Source organism: Brassica napus, chromosome A2 (genome assembly GCF_020379485.1).
Source record: "Brassica napus cultivar Da-Ae chromosome A2, Da-Ae, whole genome shotgun sequence".
NCBI lineage: Eukaryota > Viridiplantae > Streptophyta > Magnoliopsida > Brassicales > Brassicaceae > Brassica > Brassica napus.
In genome coordinates this window covers 13,424,344-13,447,847 of record NC_063435.1, presented here as the reverse complement: position 1 = coordinate 13,447,847, position 23,504 = coordinate 13,424,344, and the positions used below count along the sequence as shown (strand labels likewise).

General features: G+C 35.8%; 5 protein-coding genes across 8 annotated transcripts; 2 read left to right on the top strand and 3 right to left on the bottom strand.

The window, feature by feature from the left end:
* Positions 1 to 376: 376 nt before the first annotated feature.
* Positions 377 to 2,499, bottom strand: LOC106396983 (caffeoylshikimate esterase). The gene is made up of 6 exons (XM_013837503.3): positions 2,178 to 2,499; positions 2,075 to 2,104; positions 1,863 to 1,992; positions 1,234 to 1,380; positions 888 to 1,156; positions 377 to 806 (listed from the first exon to the last, which is right to left on the bottom strand). The coding sequence occupies exons 1-6, from the start codon at positions 2,433 to 2,435 to the stop codon at positions 489 to 491; spliced, it is 1,152 nt and encodes a 383-aa protein (XP_013692957.2). The 5' UTR covers positions 2,436 to 2,499; the 3' UTR covers positions 377 to 488.
* Positions 2,500 to 3,896: 1,397 nt separating this feature from the next.
* On the bottom strand, positions 3,897 to 5,200 carry LOC106387075. The gene is given in 2 exon segments (XM_013826888.3): positions 3,897 to 4,392; positions 4,395 to 5,200. Coding segments are annotated over 2 exon segments (666 nt in total). The 5' UTR covers positions 4,983 to 5,200; the 3' UTR covers positions 3,897 to 4,314.
* Positions 5,201 to 5,417: 217 nt separating this feature from the next.
* Positions 5,418 to 8,513, top strand: LOC106422053 (pentatricopeptide repeat-containing protein At1g77360, mitochondrial). Its single transcript, XM_013862877.3, has 2 exons — positions 5,418 to 6,639; positions 6,796 to 8,513. Exon 2 carries the CDS (start codon positions 6,827 to 6,829, stop codon positions 8,255 to 8,257), a length of 1,431 nt encoding a protein of 476 aa, XP_013718331.2. The 5' UTR covers positions 5,418 to 6,639; positions 6,796 to 6,826; the 3' UTR covers positions 8,258 to 8,513.
* Positions 8,514 to 13,720: 5,207 nt separating this feature from the next.
* Positions 13,721 to 15,197, top strand: LOC106422042 (1-aminocyclopropane-1-carboxylate oxidase 5). Its single transcript, XM_013862868.3, has 4 exons — positions 13,721 to 13,918; positions 14,010 to 14,242; positions 14,324 to 14,689; positions 14,808 to 15,197. The coding sequence occupies exons 1-4, from the start codon at positions 13,817 to 13,819 to the stop codon at positions 15,031 to 15,033; spliced, it is 927 nt and encodes a 308-aa protein (XP_013718322.1). The 5' UTR covers positions 13,721 to 13,816; the 3' UTR covers positions 15,034 to 15,197.
* Positions 15,198 to 17,430: 2,233 nt separating this feature from the next.
* Positions 17,431 to 22,452, bottom strand: LOC106396982 (ubinuclein-2-like). 4 transcript variants are annotated; one of them, XM_022703275.2, is made up of 14 exons: positions 21,885 to 22,452; positions 20,982 to 21,068; positions 20,753 to 20,845; positions 20,599 to 20,675; positions 20,353 to 20,491; positions 19,981 to 20,268; positions 19,434 to 19,521; positions 19,233 to 19,345; positions 19,073 to 19,159; positions 18,830 to 18,955; positions 18,451 to 18,579; positions 18,304 to 18,351; positions 18,087 to 18,197; positions 17,431 to 17,996 (listed from the first exon to the last, which is right to left on the bottom strand). In XM_022703275.2, exons 1-14 carry the CDS (start codon positions 22,137 to 22,139, stop codon positions 17,661 to 17,663), a joined length of 1,977 nt encoding a protein of 658 aa, XP_022558996.2. In that variant the 5' UTR covers positions 22,140 to 22,452; the 3' UTR covers positions 17,431 to 17,660. The 4 variants fall into 4 exon arrangements, with proteins under 4 accessions (XP_022558996.2, XP_048615787.1, XP_048615789.1 ...); XM_048759830.1 differs by having other exon boundaries at positions 19,073 to 19,156; positions 21,885 to 22,446; XM_048759832.1 differs by having other exon boundaries at positions 20,356 to 20,491; positions 21,885 to 22,444.
* Between the last annotated feature and the right edge of the window lie 1,052 nt (positions 22,453 to 23,504).

Sequence of the window (23,504 nt, the reverse complement as noted above, 5' to 3'; positions counted from 1 at the left end):
AAACAATTTAGAAAAAAACCTCATATATTCTTTTTTACAGTTTGAAAACCATATAATCTATGTATATTAGCTCTTTTGAATTTCTATATAGGTCGAATACTTTTTTTTTTTTTGAATTAATCACAGTGTCCGATGATCAAGGTCAACCGACTATTCTGTGGGTCCAGGAATACAATGTTAAATTATCTGGTAGCAAGATCGAACTGCGGGGTCGAACACTTTTGGAGATCCTTGGCAAAGTTAAACAAATGTGCATGTTCATATGAATAGCTTTCTTTGCCGGTGCAATGGATCAAACCTGTTCAATGAAAAAGAAAAACATCGCCCTAATAGAACACGAACTCATGAGAATCTTGGAGAGCGATGTGGTTGTGTATTCATTGTAAGCCATGGATATTTGTTTTATTTTTATTTTCCTCATGATACTAACCTCAGAGAGTTTCACAAAGACGATAATAAATATATGGTTTTGGAGATATACTCTCACTTTACTTGGGAGTTGTACGAGCATCGAGCCAAGCAACTATGTCGTTGATTACTGTGAAAATATTTTCGTCTGTATCTCCTTCTAGAATGCAATGGTAGCCACCAGGATAAAGCTTCAGAGTTTTGTCTTCGCTGATTGCTTGCTCGTGAAGGAACTTGCTCACATTAGGATCTGTGACTCTATCTGCAGCTCCATGTAGTATCAACAACGGCAATGAAACTTTATCAACTTGCATCTCAATGTCTCTTGTCGCGTTCAGAAGCTCAACAGCAGTTTTCAGACGCGTTTGGTCATCGTAGCATATCACATCATAGTCGGACTTGATCATCCACAGACAACAACATCAAATATGACGTCAGCTAAAATGCTTATGCATAAACTAGTCTGTTGAAAAACTTACCAGTTTTCTTTTACTCGGGTCTCTGAAGAAGAGCTCGCTCATGTCTTTCTTTGGAAAGAGCTTTGCTTTGGGAAACAGTGTTGACATCAAGATCAACGCGTTCAAAACTAGCATAGGAGGCTTTACATCTTCTGAGATCTTACACATTGGAGCCACAAGGATAAGACCATCCCAGGCTTGAGGTTCTTTTAGATGAACTTTCAAGGCAATAGCTCCTCCCATTGACTGTCCGAACAGGAAACGAGGCACATTTCTCAGTTCAGGTCTCCCTAAGAATCATAATACTACCCACTTAAGAAAAACACCATCAAAATCAGATTCAAGACAGAGATAAAAGTATGATTACCTTTCATTTTGGTGAACTGTTGAATAGCATTATCAGCTAAGTCATCAAAACTTGGGATGTGACCATGTAAACCATCTGAGAGGCCAAAACCAGGATGGTCTATAGCATACACTCCATATCCAGAACCTGCTATTTGCTTTGCTATACCTGTAAAGAAAAAAATGACTTTTCACACATACAATAGAAAAAGAGGGCTCAACTTATGATGCAAGTAGAAACATGTAACTAGACATGAACCCGAAATCCGAATTTGACTAAAAATACCTAAATCCGATCCGAACAGGTTTAGAGAAGTATCCAAATGGGATTTAGGGTATGTATTTTGGATATCAGGTAACACTATATCCAAATTCTTGGTAATTTAGATATTTAAAATACTTTTGGAGCGTTTATACAGAGCTTATGTTAATTTGCATAATTTCAGATATTTTTAGATAGTTTGAGTAATTTTATTAGATTTTTTTGAATAATTCAGAAAATTTTAAATACTTTCGGATAGTATATGGTCACCAGATAATATAGAAAACTTAATATAAACAAAGCTTAAAAAAACCTAAAATTTAAAATGTTGAATAGATCTCTATGCTAGCTTCTGAATAATTAAAATCTAAAAACTACAAGTAACTAACCATCGAATAAGAAAGTGCAAGTACTGCCATAACCATGACAGAAACACACCGCCGCTTTGATTTTAACTCCGGCCTCCGGCAACCAACACTTGCAGAAAATCTCCTCCCCTTTCGAATTTCTCTCATACCACTATCACATACAACGAAGAAGAAGATTCAACAACTACTCAAGAGTCTTTTCACAGAAGAACAATGTCCAAATCACAGCTTACCTCCTCTGTTCTGATCCCAACCGGAGCTTTCTGTCACAACAGATTCAGATCATTAGAAACGAGGTTTGTTAGTTTTCGCTATAGAGTAAGACATGATGCAAACCTTGAACAAGCAGTGATCGAGCTGAAGCTGCAAATCAACGAAAGCGGAACGTACGCGTCTTCTCGCGGGAGCTTGATCTAACTCCTCCGAGGCGATTAGGTTCAGCTCTTCACTCACTCCCTCGATCGGAGATCGTTTCGCGGAAACAATCACCGGCGTGATTCGTCGAGTGATGGCAGCCAGAGAAGAGCTTCTCCTATGGTAGTAGGGAGAGAGAGTAGAGGGAATGTTAAAACGGGAAGTAAGAGCACGATCCATGGAGGATGCCGCGAGAGATTCAGTTCACGGATCCGAGATTGTAAAATCAGATGTGGAAGTAGAAGACAAAAGAGTAGTAGTAGTATACTTTTTGTGCGGGAAAATTCGCACGTGCAACACGTGGTTTCACACTGCTCGTTGACGTTGACTCTTTTTTTTTCTTATATAAACGCGTCCGACCCAATTAAAAAATCTCGTTGGAGAGCTGCGAACCCGGGTCTCGGAGTTCAGAATGAAGATCGCCGTCCATCCGGTTCGACTGCGATCCATATGATTTCCCGGTCTGGTTTAGCATAGAAAACCAGCTCCATATATAAAAATCGGTTTAGCCTCCATTAGAGCCTATTTATGGGCCTCTCCAATAATGGGCTTTAATAAAGAAATCTGGTTTACTTTATCCTTTTAATTTTGTTTGGACGGTTACTAATTTAATAAAGAAAACCCGGTTAAAGAACTATGTTTTCATATAAAATCTCCTTTTTTGGGAAAATTAGAAAACAAAATTTGAATAGAGATACACTGTACAGTTTCGTCACTCAACTATAAAAGCAATCTAAAACCCTCAGATCTCAGTGACGACGATATTCTTCGATCGAGTACTGTTTAGACGAGAGATGGCTACGTTTAGGTCTTCACTAGCTTTGTTCATTCTCATGGCGATCATCGGAGCCGGAGACACCGGAAACGTTACTTACGACGGGAGATCGCTGGTCATCGACGACCAACATAAGATCCTTTTCTCCAGCTCAATCCATTATCCTTGCAGTACTCCGCATGTTACATTTTCTCTCCGTCTCCACCTTCCTCTCCTTCTTCTTCGTATTATTAATGGAAGTTGAACTCGCAGATGTGGTCGCATTTGATAGGAAAGGCAAAATCTGGAGGAATATATGTAATCGACACGTACGTGTTCTGGAACATTCACGAGCCGCAACAAGGCAAGGTAAGTCACTCCCTCCGTCTCTCTATACATCCAGATCAAATGTAGATTCGCTCATGTGCATATGAGTGAGTGTAAAGCGATTGATGTAATTCGGGATTTCTGCAGTTTGATTTCAGTGGACGCCGTGATATCGTGAGGTTCATCAAGATAATACAAGCGCATGGCTTATATGTCTGTCTTCGGATTGGACCGTTCATCCAAGGTGAATGGTCATACGTGTAAGCTTTTTTGCCCCCTACGGTTAATGATTTTTTCAATGTGGTAAGAGGTCAAAAATCTTATGGTTGCAGGGGTTTGCCTTTCTGGTTGCATAATGTTCCAGGGAATGTCTTTAGAACTGATAATGAGCCATTCAAGGTAATAATACTTGAGTGAATTTGAACGGCTTCCATACTTCTTAGGTATGGTTTATAGAGAAGACACGTTTTTTTTTTTTGCAGTATCACATGAAGAGATATGCACAAATGATTGTTAAGTTGATGAAGTCGGAAAACTTGTATGCATTTTAAATGAGTATCAAATCATTTTCTCTGTAATTCTACGTATATCATATGAATTTAAAGTATGTGTAGTATCAATATAAATATTTTATATAAAATGAGATATGTAAACTAGAAATATATGGTTAATTATACATATGATCGGTTATCTTCGGATATCCATTCGGGTTCGAATATTACCCGTTCGGGTTCGTATATCCAATCTCTCCTAATTTAATACCCGTTCGAATATTTTGCTATTTCGGTTCGGATTTTGGTTCTGGTTTTTTGGATCGGGTTCAGGTACGGCTTCGGATAACAGGTAAAGTGCCTGCCCCTACGTTTTAGGACCCTACATTTTAGAATATTACATTCTAGACCAAATTTGATTAGACTTTTGCTGGTTCAGAATCGGATGGCTAATGAACTAATCTCGGCCCATTTAATTAATATATGCTCAAAATAGCCCAAACCCGCCCCATTCAGCTTCGTCAGCGAGTCGTGGCGAGAATCAGAGCGAAGAGAACGACGACGACTTGGCGAGTCCCATCTCAGAGAAACTGATCTCCGGCTAGAAACAGTCCTCGGCGACAACGTCTCCATATCAGAGCAGTAACCACGCTCCAACCTCGACATGGCTTTTCTCAGACCACCACCGCTCTTGTTCTTTCTAAACCTGAACTTAGGTGTCGGGAAACACCCGAATCCGGCAAAAGCAAAGTCCGGTCTGGGATGGGACTCGGATCGAGAACGGTTTAACTGCCAACGCTCCGAGAAAGCACGCGGGGAAGAACGGAAAGAAGGTCCCGAAGAGTAGAAACCAGAGTGCGACGGTGGTGGCGGTTTGAGCTTTGATGGAGTAGAGAAGGAAGGAGCGAGAGGAGATAAAGAACGGCTCTTGGATTTGGAGATGAAAGAAGACGACGGCGGAGAAAGCTCCGGCGGGAGAAATGGTTGAGAGTGAGACAATGGTTTTAAACGGAGAGGAGAGAGGTAATTGGGAGGTTGGAGTTGGAGAGGAGGTGTGTTTCCGGGTGGGGTCTTGGGTACACCGGGTCGGATCTCCCAGCTGAAAGGCACAGTTCCTGGTCTCTTGAAAGAATCATCAATGACAATAATGGGCATTTGGTTTCGTTTATGAGTTTAGTTTGGCATTAAGAATGTGATTAGTGTCCTTATATTTGAACAAAAAACAGAAGATTGGAGAGAGAAAGAGAGATGAGAGGAAGATGGAGGTTGGTGGCGGGAAAGATTTGAGAAGTTCATCTGCGTAATTTGACTTGTTTCAACTTGTCCCCACCAATACCACAGCTTTTCAATTATACAATGGCCACCATATCTAATATTCATCAAACTCGGTTTACTAGAATCTATCTTGACAAAAATTGCATCTTTTAATCTCTAGACCAGGGGAAAAAAAAAAAAATCTCTAGACCAGGGAGAACTGAGGCTATTATGAAGAGTCTACCCAAAAGGGATTTAAATTTTAACTAAATACATCTGAAAACTGCTTATTTTATTCAGTTTTGTTATAACACAATGCCACTGATATATACTATAATACTAATAGTAATAGGTCGACAGACTTAAAAGGGCTACAAGGACTCTCTCTCTTAAACGCTCCAACTTCTCTCTAGCTTTATAAAAGTGATATCGTTTCCGGTGGCCGGTGAGCAACTCGCCACCGGTCGCCACCCCTTTTCTTTTGTCTTTTGTTAATGTTTGTATCATATTATATCTATCTTCCGTTGCGGATATTATCTTCGCTAGGCGATTTTGCGGTGTTTCTCAAGTCAATCGGAGCTGTGTCTACTTGTTCTCTTTTATCTCTGTTTTGGCTTGAGATTAATAAACTTCTGGTCTTTTTGATCAGAGTTATGTTAAGCTTCATCTCTCCTGGAGAATTTGGACTTATCCCGATTGTCTCTTTATATCTCTTTCTTTTAGCTGGGTATCCTTGATCTTTACTTCAGATGATATCAATCTTTGCTTCCAAATCTTAAGCAAAGTACTCAAAAGAGGTTAAAGATTGAGTTTTGCATGTTCGTCTTCGCGATCTATTCCAGTTAAAAAAGAGTTGAAGCTTGCCGTGTGCGAGTGTTTCGACGAAGACTGGTTTGAAATCGATTGAAGCGTCTTGGAGTTCATCACATCTGGCGAGGAGGATTAGATATGTGGAGGCATAGGTGGTTAAGAGAGTGAAGCATCAAATTGGTGTCAGAAATAGAAGCTTGAAGCTTCTGAAAGAAGGACAAATCTAAGCAAAAAGATGAAGAAGATAGGGAAGCGTCATGCTCTAAAATAGAGTTACAGCACGCGGTCTTTCGTGGTCTAGACAGTGAAAAATGAAACCAAACAAAACAATTCAACCTTTGAAATGAAATCAATGACCCTTTTTCCCTACGTGAAACGCAAAAGGGTATAACCACTTAACTTTTTGTCTTGCCTGCAAAAAATCCATGGGTGTCAATTGACCCCCCTCATTACCCTCTACCTCCGCCCCGTATCATAACCACGACCCAAGCCCACGGCAAAATCTGAGGAGCTTACCTTCGTATTAGTAGGCGTTCTGTATTCTCCTATTTGGGCTTAATGGGCTTTCTATTTCACTCCTGTTGGGCGTTTACATATGACCCAATTTATCTCACCTTCGAAACGCTGCGTATCGTCTGTCTTCTACTTCTAGTCTTTCGTCACTCGACGTTCTCTGTCGCCGACAGGTTTATAATCCTCCGGCGAGCAAAACCATTGTTCCTGTAGACGAAACCACTATTCCGAAAAGGTAAAGCCTACCATTTTCTGATAATATTCATATATACATGTATATATATCAGTTTTGTGTGTTCATTGACTTTTGTTTTCATTCATGCCCATCACCTGTTCGACGAAATGCCTCAGTCACTTTTTAACTTATTTTTTTCTTTCTATGAACTTACAGCTTTGCTGCTGTGTTCTGGCTTCTACTCAATATGTCGATCAGAGTTCTCAACAATCAATCAAGATTTGTATCTGCAAAGCTATATAGTACAAGTGGACAAGTCATTGACGTTGCGGAAGTAACAAAGAAAATATCCAAAGTAATGATGTCTTCTCCCCAACAGGTTCTCGAATCAGCACTAGACCAAACCGGCTTAAGGGTCTCACCAGAAGTAGCAGAAGACGTCCTCAACAGATTCAGGAACGCTGGTCTGTTAGCATACAGATTCTTCCAATGGTCCGAGAAGCAACGCCACTACGAGCACAGCGTCCGTGCCTACCACATGATGATCGAATCCACGGCCAAGATAAAGCAGTACAAGCTCATGTGGGATCTCATCAACTCGATGAGGAAGAAGAAGATGCTAAACGTGGAGACCTTTTGTATAGTGATGAGGAAGTACGCGAGGGCGCAGAAGGTGGACGAGGCGGTTTACGCGTTTAACGTGATGGAGAAGTATGATTTGGAACAGAATCTTGCGGCGTTCAATGGTTTGTTGAGTGCCTTGTGTAAGTCCAAGAACGTGAGGAAAGCTCAGGAGATATTCGAGACGATGAGAGAGAGGTTTGTGCCTGACTCTAAAACTTATAGTATATTGCTTGGTGGATGGGGGAAAGAACCAAACTTGCCTAAGGCGAGAGAGGTCTTCAGGGAGATGATTGATGCTGGTTGCGAGCCTGATGTAGTGACTTACAGTACAATGGTTGATATATTGTGTAAAGCCGGAAGAGTAGATGAAGCTCTTGGGGTTGTGAGGAGCATGGATTCAAGGATCTGCAAGCCGACGAGTTTCATCTATAGTGTGCTTGTGCATACTTACGGAACAGAGAACCGTCTTGAAGAGGCTGTGGAAACGTTTCTAGAGATGGAGAGAAGTGGTGTAGAAGCAGATGTAGCGGTTTTCAACTCGTTGATAGGCGCGTTTTGCAAGGCGAATAAGATGAAGAATGTGTACAGGGTTTTGAGAGAGATGAAGAGTAAAGGCGTGACGCCTAACTCAAAGTCATGTAACATCATTCTACGCCATTTGATAGAATGCGGTGAGAAAGATGAAGCGTTTGATGTGTTTAGGAAGATGATCAGAGTGTGTGAGCCAGATGCGGACACGTACACGATGATGATAAAGATGTTTTGTGAGAAGAAAGAGATGGAGACTGCTAATAAAGTGTGGAGGCGCATGAGGAAAAAGGGTGTTTTTCCGAGTATGCATACTTTTGCTGTTCTAATTAATGGGTTGTGCGAGGAGGGTGATACTCAAAGGGCTTGTGTTTTGTTGGAGGAGATGATTGAGATGGGGATTAGACCATCAGGTGTGACGTTTGGGAGATTAAGACAGCTGCTTTTGAAAGAGGGTAGAGATGATGTGGTCAAGTTTCTTAATGAGAAGATGAATCTTTTGGTCAATGAGCCTTTGTGTGATTGACAAGTACGTCTCACAAGTCACAACAGCTGGTTCGATGTGTTAGTAGACATGTTTGGTTTTGTCTGATTGGCTCAGGATCCATCTCAATTTTTGTAAAGTTGTAACTGAAGTTGAAACCAGCAGATTGTTACGGTTCAGATTGTAAACTAGTTTTGATCCTTTGGTTAGGCATGCGGTTATTAACCGCGAACCTGCCGAACCAAACTAAGATGTTCGGTTTCTGATTCAGTTTGGTTAAGAGATTCGGTTCAGTTTAGTTAAGAGGTTCGGTTCAGTTTGGCAAGTAAAAAATCAGTTTCCGGTTTGTTAATCGTTTAGTTTGATTTTTTTTTTGTAAATAATTTTCTTTACAAACTATATAAGAATTCTAAAATGAACTAACTAAATTCACTAAAATCAGAATCGAAATAACCATTTTTTTTATCAATTTAAAACAAAATTTAACTGAATTCGAAAACCTTAGTTAAGTTGGGTAGAAATTTTTGAAACCAAATTAACCGGAAATTAAATCAAACCAAATCAAACTTTTTCTCGATTCAGTTCGGAAAACTTTTTCTCGATTCAGCCAAACCAAACTAACTGACTCGAAAAGTCCGAACTAGCCTAACCCGCGTGCCTAGATCGATTCATCATAAACTGGTTGGTTGTTCAGTCTCTCAGATAATAGCGTCTCTACTTTGTTTCTAAGGCCGTTGGACCTTCTTGATGAGCCAGAATATTCAAGTTTTGGGTTAGCTTCATTGAACCAAGTATCGTTTTTATGCAAACCGGTTTTAATGTTAAAATTTTAGCATGGCCACGTTAGCAAATAAAAAGTGATTAAAACTATAGAATATAATCAACCCAAAGTTGTTAAAACGTAAAATGGTGGGTGAAAGAAATTAAGATTTATATAAGATATATAGTTTGACTTTTGATAATACAGTTAATTAGTTTACAATAAATTGCATTTGAAGTTGGCTCCTCCGCGTCGATGGAAAGCCAAGAATCGTAGACCATGACGTGTAATATTTTTCTATGTACATTGATTCTGTTACCCATGCAATTTGATTTGCATGCAATGTCGGTAACGGTTAAGAGAAGTGAAAGATTAAAGACTTAATAAGTTAATATGGTCAATTAGTTACTCCAAAATACATGGAAGCAAACCGACCACGTCTCACTGTTTACTTTGCGGACTAAGCACATTTAGTTAATGTGTCTTCATTTTCTCCGGAAGTAAATATATTCATAATGAAAGTTTTATTAATATGAATTAGAGTCAAGAAGCAAAACAAGAAGATAATGTTTTTCTTTTGTTAGTTTATATATAGTTTGTATAAGTAGTAGTACGCCCACTAGGTTTTAGTCCATAGATTCGATTGCTGCAACATAAAAGAGACATATAGATCACTCAGCCCCATGTGATTCACTCAATTGTCCTTCAAGACTAATTAATCCAATATTTTCTTACTTTTTATTACATACTCAATTTAACTAAAACACAAGAATTAAAAAGGATCGTTAAAAATAAAAATTCAGACAATTTAACCATTTATAAATAAAGTTAAAATACAATTTGTCACACCATAATTTTAAGTAAAGTCAAAATGAAGATTTATTCCATATATTAAAAAATTCTTAAATAACTTACATTCTAAAAGGAGAGGAGAATATCGGTTTCTTCAAAAACAAATTAATAGTTATATAGTTTTCAGTATTATTTTTATGTTTATTTTAGTTGTCAGTATTATTATTACTCGTTGATCATGCTAAACCAGAGGCACGGGGGAATGCATTTGGATGATAAAGTATCTACAGTTTTAATTTATTAAAAGCAAATGAGCGATTATTAACCAACAATTTAATAACACAAACACCACTTCCAAGTGTAGTCGTCCCATGTGATCATGGACGGCTTGCTTTTTATCAATTTGGAAAGAAAGGTGCTTTTTTTTATTGGGATGTAGTTTATGCTTGCTCTGATTGTTTGGTATATGTATACATATAATAGATATATCATTACTATATTTATTAGGGTTTATAAGAGCATCCACAACCGTGGACTCTTATTAAAATCCTTAAAAAAATGTTTTTTTATTTTTTTTTAACTATTTTCTTTTTCTTTCAGATTTTTTTTTTAAAAAAATATAACTAATCCGCCACATATCAGTGGGACCCGCAAATAGTTAAGAGACTTCACAAAATTGATCCTTAGCTAAGGAATTTAGGAACACTAACTTGCACAGAAACCTAAAAATCGTGGACTCCATATAATTTTATAATAATTTGTTTTTTAAGGACTCCAACTAAGAATCATGGTTGTGGATGCTTTAATGGCGCAATGACTGTATGCATGTGAAATAGTGGGAGCATATCAACTAATACATAGCCATGAAATGATGCATAAAAAAATAATGTCAATATATACTACTAGCAAACACAACACAGATATTCATATAACAAAATCACTATCATAACTACTAGCAAAATCAAATAATTATGAGATGGAAATGTATTAATAACGTCAATAATACTAGCAAACACATAACAGCGATCCATATAACAAAACACTGTCATAACTACTAACAAAAAACAAATAATTATGAGATGGAAATGCATTAATAATGTCAATAATACTAGCAAACATACAACAGCGAGATCCATATAGCAACTCACTATCATAACTACTAGCAAAATCAAATAAATAAGACCTAATTCTAACTCTATATCACAAGCTATGATAATTTATGATCTATCATACATGCAGAAGAAAACATTTATGCACACACATGCACCGACAAGTACAACTCCGGGAGTACATCAGTACATCAAAAACAAACATAAAGATAAATAATCTGTTTAACAGTCAACCACTTCAACTTTTCAGACATGATCTATTTTCTACCGACTTTGACTAAAATTTGCAATAAAATTAGATTATTTGATCATCATTAGTTGCAGTATTGATCTCAATATCTTTTTTTGCTAATACTAAAAGATCATTCAAAATTGAATATATGTATATATCTATGAATTTGTTACTGTGTTTTTATTCAGTCAGACAAAGGCATTGAGATTTGGGTTAAAGACAAAATGAAGCATCACCTGCTCATGTGCACTGCAGAGATGGCTGTGCTGTAAAGACCATTATTTCAACTAATAACTTTCCTCTATAATTTTTTGTTAGTTATCTTCTACTATGACGACAAAAAGAAAATTATCTTCCACTATTATATTTAGTAGCTTTACAAAAAAAATGTATATGTTTTTTACATTGATATCAGTATGGGAATAAATCCTTTATGTTCCTACTTTGTCCACGTATAAAATGGAAACAAAAGTCTATTTAATTATTTTTGGATATAATTCGCAAACCTATTATTATTTCATAACTCATAAGTTAAGAAGATGCTTCAATTATATAAAACGGAGATCTATGTCTCTTTCTTTTCTTTTGCTAAATAATGTCTCTTTCTTTTTATGTTAACTAATCATGTATGATTGATCCCATTATAATCTTAAAGTGAAGACGTATGATTAAGGATAAATTAACAAAAAATAACCTCTACAATTTTTATTTTATTTATAGATTTTTTTTGTTAATTAAGTGCATACTTCATGATGTTGAACTTTTGCTTATTTTTTTTATCTGACATCCTAAACAACATGGTTAGTGTGTGGTCCTGAACTCCTGATCACTATTGAGATTATCATTTTTATAAAAAAATTTTTTTTAAAGAAAAACATTTTTATAAACTAACATAGTTTAGTTTAATTCACAGTTTTTTTTTTCTTTTTAACTGGCTTTCATCACAGTTTTTTATTCCAAAATAAAATATTTACATTTAATCTACTCACTTATAAATCCATGACATAATGTTTTTTTTCGTATGAATGTTAAGAAAATGATGGTCATAGTTAGACATAATAAGTCCATGACAATGTTGATTCACAAAATAGAAGAATATTTCTATCTACGCAGTCATATATTCGGAATGAAGAGCAATGAAACAAAACATCTTGAACCGGTAAATTACATAAGCGCATTTACATTAAAATATTGTAGAGCTATGTTGTTGATTTAAGATACCCGTTCAATGTTTGACAAAAAAAAAATACCCGTTCAATAAATCTAATAGTATCCGTTAAAACTAGAGGGGATTAGTACTTTATAAAAACAACAAAGTTAAAAAAAAATGCTTCGGTTATAAGTCGTAATTAAAAATTACAAAATGATTTTGGTAAAATATTATGATGAAAATTAGTGTTATTTTATTGAATATTTTACAATATATGTATTTGGCAATTTGTAAATGGATGTGTTAGAATTTGAAATCCACTTTTATTTTTTGAACAATGAAATAGTCTTATTCAATTTTTGAAGGAATTAGAATGATATTTTCATTAACATTGCCAATTTGCCATGCAAATAGTAAACAGTCTTCATAAGTAGGTACGTATGTATGAATAACATATCGGTCAAAGCCGACGAGATCATAAATGTCCAAATATTACGCAAATGTAACTCTTTTTACCATTTTTAATGCCTAAAAATTAAAAGTCAAGTAGATTAGGTGGACTAAACTGAAACTGATACATAACCAATCAAATCTCCTAAACACATCGGTTTCAGTGCATATAATTTATTTTCACCTTTCTTAAACATGAACTAGAGTTTATCCCGCACATCGTGCGGGTATATTTTCATTTTATAAATATTTAATTTTGATATTATTAAATAAATATAAATATACAATTTATATCTTAGTGTTATGTATTTTATAACTTTTTAGTTTTATTGTTTAGGTTTCTTATTACTTTATTAATATAGGGGTTTGTTTTATACATTTTACCTTTTTATTACGTTTTTGAGTTTTCATAATTTGAAATAATCAAATAAAAAATATTCTTCAACATATGATTTTTGAAAATATATAGCTGTATAAATAAATTTTTAACATATGTTAATAACTTCATTTGTATTAAAAATCTGACATGATTAACAAATTTGATCCCGTTTTAGTGGTAGATGATAATTTATTTAAATGAAAACATTATATTATTTAATTACGAAATTAATTAATGCAATATTTAATAAAAATTGTTCAAAAAATTTAGTCAGATTTTGTTAGATTTTTCTCAACAGATTTTGTTATAACTGAAAATAAAATTCAAATCTATAGTTAAAATGAATTTATTATTAATATTCCTACTAATTAATATGTCATATTATGTGATTAATGAAATTGTCCTAGTAGACTTTTACATAGTAGATAAAATGCTACTTCTCTTTTAATAGAGAAGATGTAATATTCAAAGGTATAGTTAGGCTCTTTAGCATATCAATAATTAAATATAACAAATAATACAATCATAACGTAAAAATGAACAGTTGACATTTTAAATCTAATTTCTTTAGAGAGAAAAAAAAACAAAACGAGCAAAAAATCTGGGAGTAGTATAAATACATGTCCAAGCTTTCCATAATCCTCACAACTAAATCTAATTAACAAAAAAACAGAGTCTGTCTTTGACTTTCCAAAAACAGAGCTTTTTTTTTTGCCTTAACACACATCAATGGCGATTCCTGTGATTGATTTCTCCAAGATCAATGGCGAAGAAAGGGAGAAGACACTCTCTGAAATCGCTAAAGCTTGCGAAGAATGGGGATTTTTTCAGGTTCGAACTTTGTAATAACAAAAAAAAAACAAAAACAGAGTTTATCTCTCTGTTCTTATGAGCTTATTGTCTCCTTATTTTCTCTGTGTAGCTGGTGAACCATGGGATTCCATTGGAGCTTCTTAACAAGGTGAAGAAGCTGGCCTCAGACTGCTACAAAACGGAGAGAGAAGAAGCGTTCAAAACCTCAACTCCCGTGAAGCTACTCAACGAACTGCTTGAGAAAAACTCTGGAGAGAAGCTCGAGAACGTTGACTGGGAAGATGTCTTCACTCTCTTAGACCACAACCAAAACGAATGGCCATCAAACACTTCAGGCCTCAAGTAAACAAAACAACTTCTCTCTCATGTCTCAAATTCGATTCAAAGGTTGTAACTTTAATATGCTCTGTTTCTGAAAAACAGAGAGACGATGGTGGAATACAGAGAAGAAGTGAGGAAGCTAGCGAGCAAGATGATGGAAGTGATGGATGAGAACTTGGGTTTGCCTAAAGGTTACATAAAGAAAGCTTTTAACGAAGGGATGGAAGACGGAGAAGAGACGGCTTTCTTTGGAACCAAAGTTAGCCATTACCCACCTTGTCCTCGTCCTGAGCTTGTCAATGGTCTCAGGGCTCATACCGATGCAGGAGGTGTGGTTTTGCTGTTCCAAGACGATGAGTACGATGGCCTTCAAGTGTTGAAAGATGGCGAGTGGATCGATGTTCAGCCGATGCCTAATGCTATTGTTATCAACACTGGTGATCAGATTGAGGTTCTTAGCAACGGAAGGTAACATCTAATTAGCTTTTGAATTAGACCGGTTTGGTTTATTTGAAGTTAAACCGGAATAACGATTATTGATTTTGGGTTTAGTATTTGAACTGAAATGGTATTTGGGCTTTGGTAGGTACAAGAGTGCATGGCACAGGGTGTTGGCGAGGGAGGAAGGGAACAGGAGGTCCATTGCTTCCTTCTACAATCCGTCGTACAAGGCGGCCATTGGGCCAGCGGCGGCGGAGGAAGGAAGTGAGAAGAAGTATCCAAAGTTTGTGTTTGGAGATTATATGGATGTCTATGCAAACCAGAAGTTCATGCCTAAGGAGCCTCGTTTTCTTGCTGTGAAGACTCTCTAAATGTTGTTTAATTGTATCACTCTTTTATTCAACGTCATGATCGATGTATTTTCTATTAAGTTATTAAATGCCAAGTTTAATAATTGATAATTTGGCATCCTATGTTTTCTGGCTTTGTATTTTTATTTTATTTTTTTCATGTGATGTATGAATCTTTGTTGTCACTTGTGTTCTTAGTAACTGTCTGTCTTACATATGATTTGTGCGACTTTGATGCAACCAACCGGTCTTTCTTTGTCAAGTGGTGACCACATACCTCACTCTCAGCTCTTTTTTTTTATGTTAGGCTGCTGCGTGTTCTGACTCTATCGATTAGCATATCTGCCTTCCTGAAAGATCTTCCTCGTAGCCAACAAAAATTTTCTTTGTCAAGTGGTAGAATCACAAGTTTGTAGGCTGTATACGCAGGTATAAGATGCAACAAGTTCCCCACCACACAGAGTAACAAACTCAATGTTGGAAGGAAGATACATTTTACAAGAACATGGTTAAACTACTAGCATGATTAAGATATAAATTGGAACATGAGACCCGCTCAAGCAAGCAAGGATTAAGAGTCAGCTATTTGGAATCAAGTTTAGGTGCAGTTTTTTTTGTTTTTTTTTTTTAATTCGGAACTGGGATTTAGAAACCTGACTATTATCTATCCAGACTTGAAAAAATTTTAACTATGGAAAGCTCCAAAGGTATTATTTTCAGAGTAAGAGTTATATAACCTGCGATTCGATTCTGTCTGCGTCTCACTAAAGTTTCCGTAAGTGCCTGTAGTTACATCTCCTGGCGGATTACATGCAACAAGTACCCTGAAAACACACATCAGAGAGTTAAATAAGGTAAACATGACAATTTTAGCGGAGAAAACATGTTTTAGCAAAAAACGTAATTTAGTTGTTCAAAAAAAAAGAAGCAAAAAACGTAATTTCACAATTTTAATAACTTTACTATTTTGACGAGAAAATTAAAGATTTTGGCGAAAAGATGTTATTTCAAAATTTTGAAGGGAAAACATAATTTTACAATTTTGATGGGAAACCATAATTTTTAATTTTATAAGAAAACATGATTTTACGGTTTTGGCGGAAAAACATGATTTTTCGTTTTGGCGGGAAAATATGATTTCACGGTTTTGGCGAAAACCATGATTTTACGGTTTTGGCGAAAATACGTTATTTCAAAATTTTGAAGGGAAAACATAATTTTACAATTTTGATGGGAAACCATAATTTTTAATTTTATAAGAAACCATGATTTTACGGTTTTGGCGGGAAAACATGATTTTACGGTTTTGGCGGGAAAACATGATTTCACGGTTTTGGCGAAAACCATGACTTCACGGGTTTGGCGAAAAACATGATTTTACCATTTTTGCGAAAAATATAATTTCTCGGTTTTCGCGGAAAAACGTTCTCTGTTTCGGCGGGAAAACATGATTTTTCGGTTTCGACGGAAAAATGTATTTTTTGGTTTTGGCGGAAAAAGATGATTTCTCGGTTTTGGCGGGAAAACATAGTTTCTCGGTTTTGGCGGAAAAACATAGTTTCTCAGTTTTAGCGGGAAAACATAGTTTCTCGGTTTTGACGGGAAAACATAGTTTCTCGGTTTTAGCGGGAAAACATGATTTTTTTGTTTTTGGCGGAAAAACATAATTTCTCGGTTTTGCCATGAAAACATAGTTTCTCAGTTTTGGCGGGAAGCGTAATTTTTTGGTTTCAGCGGAAAAAATGTGATTTTTCGGTTTTGGCGGAAAAACATAGTTTTTCGATTTTGGCAGGAAAAATAATTTTATAATTTTGTTGAAAGAGTAGTTTTGTAATTTTGAGAGAAAGCGTAATTTTAAAAGTTTAGATTAAAAATTATAAATTAATAGTACTATCTTTGTTATGTTTAACTTAGACATTACTTGTTTAAAAAAAAATGATATTTACATATTCTATAATATTTAGTTAAGTACAAATAAATAAATTACAGATTTTATAAAATTTTAAATAAGTACAAATATATAAATTACAGATTTTATGAAATTAAAAGTATAAAAATCATTGTGAATAATATGAATATGAAACATATAAATTAAATACAAATTATTGGGTGTCCATAGACTTGACTATTTGGACATGGTCTTCGTTGGTCTTGGACACTTTTTGGACCATTGTCCAATATGGACCACCGAATACTGCCTATAACTTATATGATCCATTTAGTCAAGTCCAAATAGGCTATGGACGACCCATTTAACAGTACTATATGTTTGTGTGGAGTATTCTATATTGTGTCATAATCATGTAAAGTATAATCACCTAATATAATGAAACATAACCTCGTAATTAGTTACCTCCTTTGTGTGGAATATACTATACGATATGTATAGTATCACATCTTTAACTTTGGAGTGTCAAGAGCATAAAAGGAAATTTCAGTCAGATTTGTTCATAAATTGTCCAATCCGCCGCTTGCATCTGTAGCATGACTATATCCTTTTTTTCTCTCTCTTATGAATATACAATAAAATCACCCTCAAAGAAATTATAACTAGATGTAAAATTAGAAGAGAATGCTACAAAGACAAGGCTAGAGCCAAGCTTTGACTAGCAAAAAAAAAAGTCTAAAGAGAAACTAAGCCTGAGTAGTTAGCTTGGCAGGTTCAGGTCCGGTGTCTGCTGCTTGGGAGCCAGAACAAGATGTTTCTCTGTGGATAGGTGAGATTCTTCTACATTCTTTTCTGTTTTTCTTCTGCCTGCCTTTACTTCCATTGAGCTTGAGGCTCCCTTTCGTTTCTCATGTTGCTGCTTTGACTTGTCACGGGACAAGTCCACTGTAATTTGGACTACGGACGTGGTGGTTGCGCTTGGGACAGTACCTGTCGTTTTATCTCCACTACTTGAAGCCTTATCAGGATAAGCAGCAGTGCCCTCTGGTTTTGGTACCACTTGTGTCTGTTTCCTCTTCGTTATCTTCTCTTGATCCTTCAATTAAAAAAAGGAGCTGATGAGTGAGTGACCACACTCAGAGAGATTACCGAGATCATGGAAACAAAGAAGCAATTTCTTAGATACCATCTCCTTCCCAAGTTCTCCATTCGATGCTCTCCGCCTTTCCTTTACTCGGCAAATAGCACGCTTGATCCCATGATTGTCCATTAACCTCTTTGGCCAGAGTTCAGCTAACTGGAGAGCAAAAAGGAAATATATACAAAAGAAAATCATTTACCAGTTTAGAACCAATCCAGTCTAGTGTTGAATGAACTTGGAAAGCAAAAGATAAGGAGCTTACATTTGCATAAAGCTTTCTGATCTGTGGACCTGCATCTTCATCCAATCCCTAGTATTACCAAAAAAAAAAACAACAGAGCACAAACTATGTTCACACTTCAAATGTTGGATCTAGTCAGTTGAAAAACATTGCCAAAAATGGAATTACATCAACGAAGATGTCATATAGGTCACACAATTTGTCCTCCAGCGCCGCATCCATGACAAACTTCTTCTTCGTAGGTGGCTTTTCAACATCCTGAAAATCGTCTGATGTTCCAGCTTCTTGATTAGTTGCCTGTGAAACAAACGTTACAAAGAACTGATAGACCGACCCTATAACAGAATACCAGAGACAAAAGAAAACAAGTGCTTAGGCCAACCATTTTCAGACAGAACTCTGAGTATTATGCATTCATTTTATTGACAATGGGATGTCTAAAATCCAGCAACAGAGACAAGAACTTAAGTGTATATGTAAAACATTGTATAAGAAACCCATTTGAAAATAAGATCAGTGAAACTAGTAAGAGTAAAAGAAAGAGAACCTGTGATTCCATCAATGGAACTTGTGTTTTTAACATCTCAATAACTTCATTCTTGGTAAGTTGAAATCTAGTATCTTTTTCTCGATTTGCAGTGTCTTCGGAATCAATCATGATTTTCAAGTTCCTCTGTAACAATAAGCATTACTAAACCGTCAGAACTTAAAACTTATAACTACTCTTAATCTCTTATACATGGGATAACAAGTCTCTGTATACATGGGACAGAGGTGATTGATTGATTACCTTCAGCGATCTAACTTGTATTAGGTGCCCAACAATGCTCATGAGACGATTTATTAACTCTCCTGATACACTCCCTTGGCTCGCCTGCTTCAATAGAAGACTTTTTTATACACCTGAAAGATTATTTTTAAAAAAGAACAAACAGGAGAGTTTTGATTACCCCAAGCCTAGCAACTTTCGCAAGCTTCAATTTCACATTGCTTGGCAATCTTCTCTTCACTGCTTGGGATGAGGTATCAGCATCTTGGTTCTCAGTGGCAGCAGGAGGCCTTGCTGTAATAAATTGGACATTTCAGTTTGCTAAATGGTATTAAACTTGCCATGCATGAAGAACACAAGTGCTTGAACGGTTGAAACTCACATTCAGCGACCACCTTCTCCAATTCTTTGAAGGCTTTCTCAAGTGTGGAGGAGGTCTTAGGCCTGACAGTATTAGAACCTCCTCTTTTCTGAATAGAGAAAAGGTTGGTTACAGCAGGATTAATAAAAAAAAAATAACAGTTGTGAAATATGCAAGAAAACCAATGTTCTTAAAATCCTATTTATACGATTCAAAAGCTAATTCTAACCAATTTGAAATCGTTTAAACCAATATAGATAGGTTTAAATCTGTTAAATCAAGCAAAAATTTAGTACAAATCCACAAATTTGTCTAATTTATTTTGTGTGTATCTAAATTTTTATAATTCATCAAAATAATTTTATTAGTAAATTCAAAAACTAAAATAGCTTATAAAAATGTAAGACATCTATAAAATAAATCAGTAATTCGTTAATGTGAATAATCTAGCTAGTACTCTATAAAGAGTCCTAGCAATTTTTTGAACATTGAGAAAAGCTAAAGTCTTGTTTATACTTAAGATAGCTGGAAATTTACTTACTGTTATTTGAACAGATTGTTTGCTTACCGTTGCGTTGCCCAGGTCATGAGTGCCGTTGTTTTCATTCCGACGGGCTACTGTTGATTTAGCCAAACCATTTGGCTGTGAATCAGATTGTTGATGAGTACCTTTGTTGCTGCACTTCAGAAGAAGAGGGCCAGTAGATTCAGCTGCCTTTGACTTTGGACTTGTGGAGTTCCTTGGCTGAAGATTCGCTTTATCACTATGCTTCACATTTTCCAAAACTGAATCATGCACTGTCTTTGAATCATTGGACTTTTTCTTCGGAGAGGGCCCAGAGGCAGCTGCTTGATCCTGGATTTTCACATTCATATAATCAATCTTCTGAACTGGAAATCTTAAAGATTCGAAAAAGTTATTTGGAAACAATGGTACTACTACCTTCCCCCCAGCCGTCTTAGCAATCTTGGCTTTTTTTCTGGATGCATCAGCAACATCGCCGCAAGGTTTTGCTAACTCTTTCCTTTGCCTTTTCTTTGGTTTCTGGTTCGGTATTGTTGTAGTTGTTGACGGTTCACTGTTGTAGAAAGAAAGGAACCACAACTTAGATAAACTGGTAAATGGTAGATTCCATTGCCTATTTGCAACAACATATCACCAAATGGAGTGTGACAAGAAACTTACACCAGCTCTAACTTTCCGCTATTGACAAAAAATCCATCATGTTTAACTTCCGCATCATCAACTTCAAAATACTCATCCTACAATGCAAAAAAAAAAAAATGATGTCTCAGCTATCAAGAGACACTTTGATCGCATCAGAGATACTTATACTAACCAATTCAACGTCATCAATAAATGAATCTTCAGTGTCATACTCGTCATCGTCAGGAGCACCATCTAACTCTTCCCCATCACTACTATCTCTCCCCTGAAATTTATTTACTGAAGTAAGCATACAATATTCAGAAAATTGTTCCTGAGTAAGAAAAGAAATCAAACATTCATCTAACTCGTATGGCTAAACAGTAGACAAAATGGTAAGAAGATATTAAGGAATCATATACCATGTAGAGCCTCTCGATCTTCTCTATAACAGCGTTGAAACGATTAGAATGAGGTTGGTCAGCCGTTTCACCTTCCGCTGGTGGACCCTGCATTACATATATATATCAATAAAGCACTATAAACTGATTCGATCCAAATCGTATGCACATAAAAAAACTAACTTAAAAGAAAGACACAAACATCTCCTCCTATTTCCTTCAGATGAAGAGAGCCATCACCATATATATTCTTTTGCATATCATAAATCTTCACTCATATGGAATATGGCTACAAATCTGAACCAAACTCTTTTCTAGATCAAATATAACTGATATTATCGAACTGTAATCAGCAATGCAACCGTAATCACATGTCGAACCGCAATTCAAAACTAGACGGAAAATTCACTATAGACTGCAGTTTTTTTCTTAGGTTCAAGAGTTTTCTTTGCTTATTTGAACCCCTAGAAGCAAACTCAATGCCAAAGAGCAATGCCAGCACAATTCATCATAACCACTTATGATCATACCATGGAATCAGCAATGCAACCAAACCACATATCAAACCGCAATTCAAATTACTGAGTGAGACACAAGACAGCAAATTCAGAATAAATTGTAGTTTTTTTTCTTAGTTTCAAGAGTTTGCTTATTGAAAACCTGGAAGCAAACTCAATGCCAAGGAGCAATGCCAGCACAATTACTCATATCCACACAAAAGAAAAATATTCCACGAACCAATAACAAAAGAATGATCCGACAATCAGTTGCGGTTCTGTCTGGATAAAACAGAATGTCCCAATTCAGCTACCAATGAGGAGACAAGACAAAGCTTTGGTCGAACAGAGACAATAAAATTAAAATCTCAGACAGAAGCATATAATTAATATACGAATGTAAGAGCTAAAAAAAAAAAAAACTAACGGGTGCAATGCGAGACTGGAGATTAGGGTTAGAATTAAGAGGCGGGTCAAGGCCCGAATCAGAGGAACCAATCCCCTTGCTATTGCTAGCTTCCTTCATAAGCTTCTTCCAAGAAACGTACGTCGTCTCCCCTTCTCTTAGCTCCACCTTCAGTAATTTCCGATCGCCGGCGGTTAATAGCTTCGGCGAGGAGGGCTTCGATGATTCGGCTGGAGTAGAAGCGTCGTCCGTTGTGGTGGGGTTTGGTTCATCCATTTGGTGAATTTGGGTCGGGTTGGAGATGCGGATCGGAGTCAGAGGAGAAGAGTTTAAGGAAGGGAGATTGAAAGGAATTTGAGACGAGAGAGAGAGAGAGAGATTGGAACTGAGAGGAGGAAGGTTGCGCGGGATTTAGCCCAGCAATGACGCTTTGCCTTTTTTTTATTTTATTTGTTCCTCGTTTATTTATTATTTTTATTTTGGTTTTTATGTTTTGAATGAAAATAGAGTGTTGAAAAGGACATTATGGTAAAGTGGCTCTGCTTTGTTGCTCGTGAGTTCGAATCTTCCTTCATACAAATGGGATGAGAAGTGAAAACCAATAGGCCTTGACAGCCCAAAACAATTTATGAGTTTCCACAATTGCTTTTTTTTAGTTAAATATAATTTTTTTTTTCTGTGTAAATTGTATCAAGTAAGATCAATAGCTAAAATTAAAAAAACAATAGACAACAAGTTAACATTGTTTTACTTGAGTAACTTAAATATGATGAGAAAAGATAATTTAATTATAATAAAAATAAGAAAAATAATTAGTCAAATACTAATATTCTTTTAATATGTTTGGAAATTCTAAAAAGTCATTTTCATGAACCAAGAAAATTACATAAAATGATTTACTAACAATTGAGAGATCCTAACAATTTTCTAGATTCACTCAAAATCATATATATATATATATATATATATCATGTTAAGGTCTGTGAAAACTCAATTCCTTCAAAAAAGTTACTTATCTTTTCCAGTCGATGTGCAATTTGCAATGTATATTACCTTATATATTTATTTTGTAATGCAACTACTAGAGCGGCAGAACAATGCGTTCATGTTCAAAGCATCATGTTCGTTATACATAAGAGGTTGCATATGTATAATGATTTCTTCTACAAAAGAAAAGCAAATAATTGTTCTCCAAAACATACACGATATAGCTCTGATGGTTACATCACATTAATATTAGACAAAGAGAATATTAGTATGGCCTATGTATGGAATGGGTGGTGCATTAATTATCAGCATAACAAATTTCGATTTTCTAGTTTGTATTTCCATCACGTTATATTTATACACATGTTGACAAATATGTTTAAATGTCTTGAAGACCAAGCAGCATCGATAAAGAGTTCAACTGATCAGATCTTGAAGATATAGATATATATATACTCACAATAGTAGCTTAACAATAAGAGTCAAGAGAAAAACCCACAATATTGTGATACACTGAGGCATGAGCATAAACGAGTTTACAACGATGAGTACAAACCAATGTTGAGTTGGCCTAGTGGTAAAAAGGTTTCGGCTGTAACTTTCGTCTCTTGGGTTTAACTCACGGTGGGAGAGACTATTTATAATGTTTGGGTT